Source organism: Crocuta crocuta, unplaced genomic scaffold, assembly GCF_008692635.1.
Source record: "Crocuta crocuta isolate KB4526 unplaced genomic scaffold, BGI_CrCroc_1.0 scaffold336, whole genome shotgun sequence".
NCBI classification, from domain to species: domain Eukaryota; kingdom Metazoa; phylum Chordata; class Mammalia; order Carnivora; family Hyaenidae; genus Crocuta; species Crocuta crocuta.
In genome coordinates this window covers 338,190-345,205 of record NW_027527943.1, presented here as the reverse complement: position 1 = coordinate 345,205, position 7,016 = coordinate 338,190, and the positions used below count along the sequence as shown (strand labels likewise).

Here is a 7,016-nt window from a genome sequence, read left to right as displayed (position 1 = left end):
TCCACAGTAACCTGGTGAGGTTTTAAATAGTAAAGATGGCGGGGGGGGGGAGGGCACGTCAGAAGAAGGGACTCAGAGAACCCTCTGGATGGGCAGCCTTGCTTTTCCGGAAGGGCTGATTCTGATGTGTCACGGACTTGGGAAACATTACCCTATAATAAAGGGCTTTTGAATGCAAGTCTGGAGGTCCAGAATCTACCTCCAGCCCCATCACTAAAAGTCTTTCAGTCTAGAAGTCTAGAGACTTCCTTCCCTGGACCTCTGTCTCCTTCTCTGTGAAATGGGTGGCTCCATAGATCTTTCTGTACATAAGGCAGGGTCTCCAGATACCCGATGGTCTCTTCTCTTCCCACAGAACTGAACGCGCTTCAGGAGGAGCTGAAGCCCTTGGGCCTGGTGGTGCTGGGCTTTCCCTGCAACCAGTTTGGGGAGCAGGAGCCAGGAGAGAACTCAGAGATCCTTCCAGGGCTGAAGTAAGTGCCTGCCTAGAACCTACGGAGGCCTCTGGCCACTTTTCTTGTCTGCAGGGGCACTTTCACACTGGGGCTTCCTGGGTGGGTTGGGGGCCCCTGCACACTGACCTCAACTTTGTCCTCTCCTGATGTGTCTGGACACTCTCCTTCTCCCTGGGGGTGAGATCTGGATGGACCTCAGAGGAGCAGGACCACAGAAGGAGCTGGAAGAGACTCAGTGTGGGGGCAGGGGCTCACGCTGTGCCTCAAGAAAAATTACGTGAATCAGGGAACCCGGGGTGAAGAATGGCCTGATTTCCCCAGCCCCCAGCCCTGGTGCCCACCCCGCCCCCAGCCTTCTCTCCTACACCCGGGGCTTCCTGGCCACCTGTGGCTCATTGCAGGTATGTGCGTCCGGGGAAAGGATATGTACCGAATTTCCAGCTTTTTGAGAAAGGGGATGTGAATGGTGAAAAAGAACAGAAAGTCTTCACCTTCCTGAAGGTGAGTGAGTTACTGACCCAAACCTCTTCTTCCCTCTGCCCTTCCTTACAATCAGCGTGGGGGAAACGGACCCAAGACTCATGCTTGTAAACGGCATTGGACTCTTTGCAAGAGATCCCAGGTTAGCAGAGGGATCGGGGTTTAATTTGTCAGCATTTGTGCGGCTCTGGCTTTTGTGATGGAGAGCACTGTGTAGCGGCCGTGTTTCTGAACACGGACCACCCTGGTTTGCTCGTTGACATTCATTCATTCAAGGTACATTTGCTGATTCTAAGGCAGTTTCCTGAATAACATGGATATAAAGAAGAACAAGACACAGTCCCTACTCCTTGATGGGTTCGTATTGGAGATGTAGAAATCAACAGGTTAATACCACGTAGTAAGCGCCTTTTATGAAACACTGACTTTTAGATACAGAGAACTGGAGGCTGAGAGGGCCTGGAAACCACCAGCGTTAACTGTTCCTAAATGCTGGGCTGCGGGCCGATGCTGGCTCACATCAAGATTTTTATACACCCTCAGCAAATTGAAGAAAACAAGACATAAACTCAACTGACTTACAGGGTTTCCCGCTAGTCTCAGATTAGGATCTATATGTAACTTATTCTTACAGTAACGTTTTTTAAAGTATTTGATGAAGTGATGCCGTTTCTAAAAAGCTTTATTATTTGGTGAAACAAAATGTTAGAACTCCGTGTTGGTCCCAAAGACATTTGTGAGATGCTTCTAGTCCAGGATTCCTAAGACCTGGGGAAGCACATTCTAAACTAAGCCATTCACTTTGCAGAATGCGACACTGACAGCCATGGAGGTGACGTTTCTTACCCACAGCAGCATGGCTGCGTGATCACAGGGGTCATCGGGGAGCAGGGAAGGGAACAGACTTTTTCTGTAATGCCTACAGCCATCTTGATGGTTGGCGTGGTGGCCAGAGGAGTCGTTGGGAGTCACGGGAAGGAAGTCAGTGTCTCGGCATGGGAGGGGGCGGGTTCCCTGCGGGTGAAAAGAGCAGAAATGATGTTGTTTCTCCGTTCATCTCTGGTGCAGGTCTCCTGCCCTCACCCCTCTGAGCTTCTGGGCTCTTTCAGACACATGTCCTGGGAGCCGGTCAAGGTCCACGACATCCGCTGGAACTTTGAGAAGTTCCTGGTGGGGCCCGACGGGGTCCCTGTCATGCGCTGGCTCCACAAGGCTCCCGTCAGCGCCGTCAGGTCGGACATCCTGGCGCATCTGAAGCAGCTGAGAACGAAATAGGACGCCGCGTGCGGCGCGGGAGCCATCTGCGGCTCATCTGAAGACCTGTTTTTAAAAATTCCGTGTTTCACTACGCTCTCTCCCCAAACGGCTTCCACTTGACTCGGTGGGTCTATACCGCTGAAGATCCCCCTCCCCACCAAGCAGATTCACGCTCAGAGGCTCCTGCGACTTGTGGGAGAAGCACAGGAGCGGAAACCCTACCCCGCAGATCGCTGTTATAAAGGTAGTCACTCCTCTCTGTCAACGCAGATCAGCCTTCCGTGAGGACGGCTCAGTCCGCCACAAGGCCCTGAAGAACGAACACTGGACACAGTGTCCATGCTTCTCTCTCTGCCCCGCAGGTGTAGAAGGAGCTGCGGGGTGGGGGGCCACACAGCCTGGGTTCCATCCCGTAACATTTTCTCTCCCCTGAGGTCCAACATGCAATGTCAGTTTCCCAGTCTTTCCAGATCGGTGTTCACCCGCGACACCCACCGTCCCGCACGCACACCGACCTGTCATTCTAGTTTAGGAGCCCTCGGGTGGGCTGGGAGCAGCGGGCTGCCTCGCGTGAAGGGAAGGGCACCTCCATGGCGGCGGCCCCAGCCTCTCTCTCACTTAGATCTTTCCGAAACTCCCCTAGTGTCGGACGTCTAGTGCACTCAGGCTCCGGCACCCGGCCAGGCACCCTCGGAAGGATGGGCCTTCCTGCCTCCACCCTCAGCTTCGCAGCCAGCCCTGCGCCGTCTCCAATAAAATGTTTTCTGCAGCATTTGACATCACTGTGGTGGTTTTTATACCTTGTCTTTTTTTTTTTTAATATTTTTATTTATTTCTAGGAGAGAGAGAGAGAGAAATAGCGTGAACAGGGGAGGGTCAGAGAGAGAGGGAGTCACAGACTGAAACAGGCTCCAGGCTCTGAGCTGGCAGTCAGCACAGAGCCCGACGCGGGGCTCGAACCCACAAAGACCTAAGCGAAAGTCGGACGCTTAACCGACTAAGCCACCCAGGCGCCCCTTTTATACCCTGTCTTGAGCTCAAACTTGTCTCATCTGTCTCTTCTTTCTCACTGTGACTACCACAGACGGTGTGTTTCCTAAATTACCTTAAGCCCTTGCCTAGAAGGAATTATCATCCCAGACCCTTGGAAGGCTGTCACCTGGTGGCTCTGAATTGTCACCCCCAGTTAGGAGTTGTCTCAGGTCAAAGTCATGTCCCCCTTCCAGGGGCAGCTTATATCTAGTTACGGTCAGCAGAGGGTATAAAAGGCAAGACCTGACTTCTGAACTTGGGACCACTCTGAAGGGCCCATCCCAGCTGTGGAGACCCCCAAGGGTCTGACGCCTTTCTCTTGACCCTGAAGTAGTGTTCCAGGAAACTGTGAATGCAAATCTCCATCTTTGAGTCTTTACAGGTAACCAAAGTGGATCTGAGAAAGACACTAAGATGAGAGTTTTGAAGCTGAAGTCCCTGCCCTCTGGCAGTGACGGGGGGGGGGGCAGGGGGGCACAACAGCAGGGGACAGACGAGCAGGTGCAGCTTTTACAGCTCTCACCGAACCCGCATGAGGTGCTTATGCTGGTGGAGGGTTGGAGATGATTAAGAGAACGCGGCCTCCCTAGAAGCAGGGTAGATGAATGGCCAACAAGGTGTATCATTGGCTGTACAATCAGAAGAAACCAAGAATACATAACCAGGAGACTGAGGGGAGCAGCCCCAATTAAAACCAGAATCACAACCTGGCTCAGTTCTGATCTTGAACCGCAGGAGAAGCCAAGTGCCGAGGAAGCAGGACCCTGCGACACCACCACAAATGTGGAGAATATAATTTCCCCATTCCTTCCCTAAAGGGACTTGTGACCATTCATTCAGGGGCCATAAAATCAAGAAGGAGAAACACCCTCACATTTCAAGGACTGTTGTAAATAAGGTCCAAGCTGACATTGTACCAGAAGGCTTACCGTGTCTTCGTGCCCCTCCCCCTGCCTCCCCCCCAGTTAGAAGAGAGGTTACAGGGTCCAGGCAGCAGATGGAGTCCTGGCCCAGGGCTGGTTCGTCCACTAAGGCTGTGGATCCATCTGGTAGAAATTTCTCCTGTCCCCAAATGTATGATTAGAATGGTATTTATGGAAGGTGGTTCACCCGGTACCTTGACTTCTTGGCATGTGGCCTAAGGAGCGATCACAGTTAAGAGGCCGCGAGGAAGGCCCACAGCTGACTCCCCGGTTCCCAGATGGGCCAGTTAACGAGGCCGTTCAGGTGAATGGAAACTGGCCTCCCAGGGAGAGGGACAGACGAGCCACAAGGAGGCACAGTTGGGTCCCTATAGTATCTCCATTGAATGCACCAGTTTGTTCCCTACAAGGAGTAAAAGAAAGGTCCTGGAAAATGACAGTGGACGACCCACCACAGACTAAACCGAGGAACAGCCCTAATCAAAACTGCTGCACTTGATGTGGCAATTTTGTTAGAAAACATTCATTTATGTCTTTTGATTCGTTAAAGAAATAAGCGGAAAATGAGATTTAGCATAACCTTTTTTGGAACCACTAGTTTAAAAAAATCATCTGAACACCATAATAAAATCTTACCCTTGACTCATTATACTTTCTATACAACCCAACACTACCATCGTATACCCAAAGCTGGCTCCGAGAACACCGACATTTGTTTAGAAAGTGCTAAGGACTCTTTGGGAAGGGTCAGAGACTGACTTCTCAGCTAGAAAAGCCACATCCCTACTCAGAAGACAATGTTTATGGTTTTGGGGTCAGAGACAAGAGGGGGCCACCGGGTTGGCAGATGTTTGGCCCTTCCCCAGGACCAAGTCTGAGCTAGCTCTTTAGCTCAGGCTGGACTATTCCCAGGAAGAGAAGACAAGGGATCAGAAAGAAAGACAGCCCCTGTTCTAGAGCGATGGTGCTTCAACTCTAAACTGTAACTCAGCACCAAATATTTTCTTCATCAGAAAACAGGCAAAGACATCCAGCAGCACTGATTAAACTGTGGTATATGAGTGGGCGGACTGAACAGTGTGCAAATGTGTAATAACGTGGAGTGATGAGTCCTTACAACAGGTCCCACCCGACTGCAAGGGTTACATATGTGTTTCCTTTAGCTTTCCCATCGCTGGAAATAGTTTATGTTATAGTGTTAAATAAAGATAAAGTAATAGAGCAGCTCAGGAGCCACCCCTCCCCCCCCCAACATAGAGAGTTTGTACCAAGTCCCGTTCCTGGTGCTTGAATACCCCTCCCCCACTCCACTGCTGAAGATGAAGACGCCATCCTAGGCGCACATGCTCTTGGCCATGACTGTGTACACTCTACTGGTTCTTTCTGTCTTATGTCCTCATCACTGGAAGAATAACTTATGATGTTACTGTTGAGCCTCCAAGTGCTGTCTGTATGATGGACGAACATGGGTCAGGGGCCAGTAGCTTCCTTGGCCTGCAGAGCAGATGGACAATATATGTGCAAGGACTTGCATCCAGCTTCCATTTACAACGGAAGACTCAGGTTTCCTAATCCTGCACGGATCCAACATACCAAACATTCCAAAACTCAGTAGGTGTCTTCTTCTAACTCACTAGATCTGTCTGTGTCTTGTTGAGTTTGTCATGGCTACGGTATTCAAGAGAAAGAAACTGCCAGGCTATCTGATGTTAAAATGCCTTTTGAGAAGAAATCAGTGGACATTGGATTTGATCCTGTTAACAAAGTCTTAAAGGCTGTTCTGACCCTCTGATGTGACGTATGGAAATGAATGGAAAGCAGCAGCAAAGTGAACACTTCATCTAGTGAGAACACAGGAGCATATTAAAGCCAGAGCTAGAATGTCCACTTGACATCAGAGACACAAACTCATCACAGTACTTCTCCCTGATGGCCCATACTGATGTCCCAGCCCTGTTGAGTGGCTTTTCCTTCTTCATTTTTCATTTCTAATTTTTTTTAACATTTATTTATTTTTGAGAAACAAGGAGGGGCAGAGAGAGAGAGGGAGACACAGAGTCCGAAGCAGGCTCCAGGCTCCAAGTCAGACTAGAGCCTGATGTTGGGGCTTGAACTTACGAACCCTGATATCATGACTTGAGCCACCCAGGTGCCCCTTAGTTTTTCATTTCTTAGACTCCATTTCTACAACTGTAATACTGAATAAAGTGATTGTTTTTTACAGTCTTTTTCACATATTTTGGAGATGATACTTCTGACTTTTAAAAATTAATGTAAAATTAGGAACTGAGATCCCATAAATGGAGAGCTCTGGACGGATAGTCAGCTTTACCTACAGGGCTCTGCCTCTAAACAGAGTGTGTGACAGTACATTACTTCAGATATGTATGCAAGGCTGTTTCCTGCACAATAAAATGTATGAGAACTGCAGAAATAATGTTTTTAGTTTAAAAAATACATAAATGCATATCTTATATAATATGTATGTGGGTAGGTACAAGTGTGTATATGTGTGTGTAGAGTTACAGCCATGCCCACTCCAAAAACACTCCAAGGAAAACCTTCAGAGAACAAAGTGTGAAATGAGCTACAACAGATCAAACAATGGGTTTGAGCGTGAGACCTTAGAAAATTTCTCCAGTAATTATCACATTGTTTCCTGCGTTTCCTTAGCCGGGTTGCAGCTGTATATTCGCAAAACAGTGCTTTTCCTGAAGGAAATATTAGCTCTCCGAAGGTTTCAGGGTAGGAAAGTGTTTTAACATTGTGGGGTCAGAATCGAGGGGGGAGGGGTCGGGCGCGCAGGTGTCCCAGCGCGAAGAAGGCCCGCGGGGGACCCCAGCTGGAAATGCGGGTGGAATTCCCTCCT

General features: G+C 49.5%; 1 protein-coding gene and 1 long non-coding RNA gene across 4 annotated transcripts in view; one reads left to right on the top strand and one right to left on the bottom strand.

The window, feature by feature from the left end:
• GPX5 (glutathione peroxidase 5) overlaps positions 1 to 2,213 on the top strand; it is a 6,658-nt gene extending 4,445 nt beyond the window's left edge. Inside the window, exons 3-5 of one of the 2 annotated variants that reach the window (XM_077752385.1) lie at positions 356 to 473; positions 857 to 956; positions 2,004 to 2,213. In XM_077752385.1, the coding sequence (XP_077608511.1) occupies positions 356 to 473; positions 857 to 956; positions 2,004 to 2,210 (425 nt within the window). In that variant the 3' untranslated portion in view covers positions 2,211 to 2,213. Of the gene's footprint in view, positions 1 to 355; positions 474 to 856; positions 957 to 2,003 lie in introns of those variants that run through there. The other variant, XM_077752387.1, reaches the window with a different exon arrangement.
• LOC144221867 (uncharacterized) overlaps positions 1 to 7,016 on the bottom strand; it is a 30,302-nt gene that overhangs the window by 17,679 nt on the left and 5,607 nt on the right. The window lies entirely within an intron of this gene.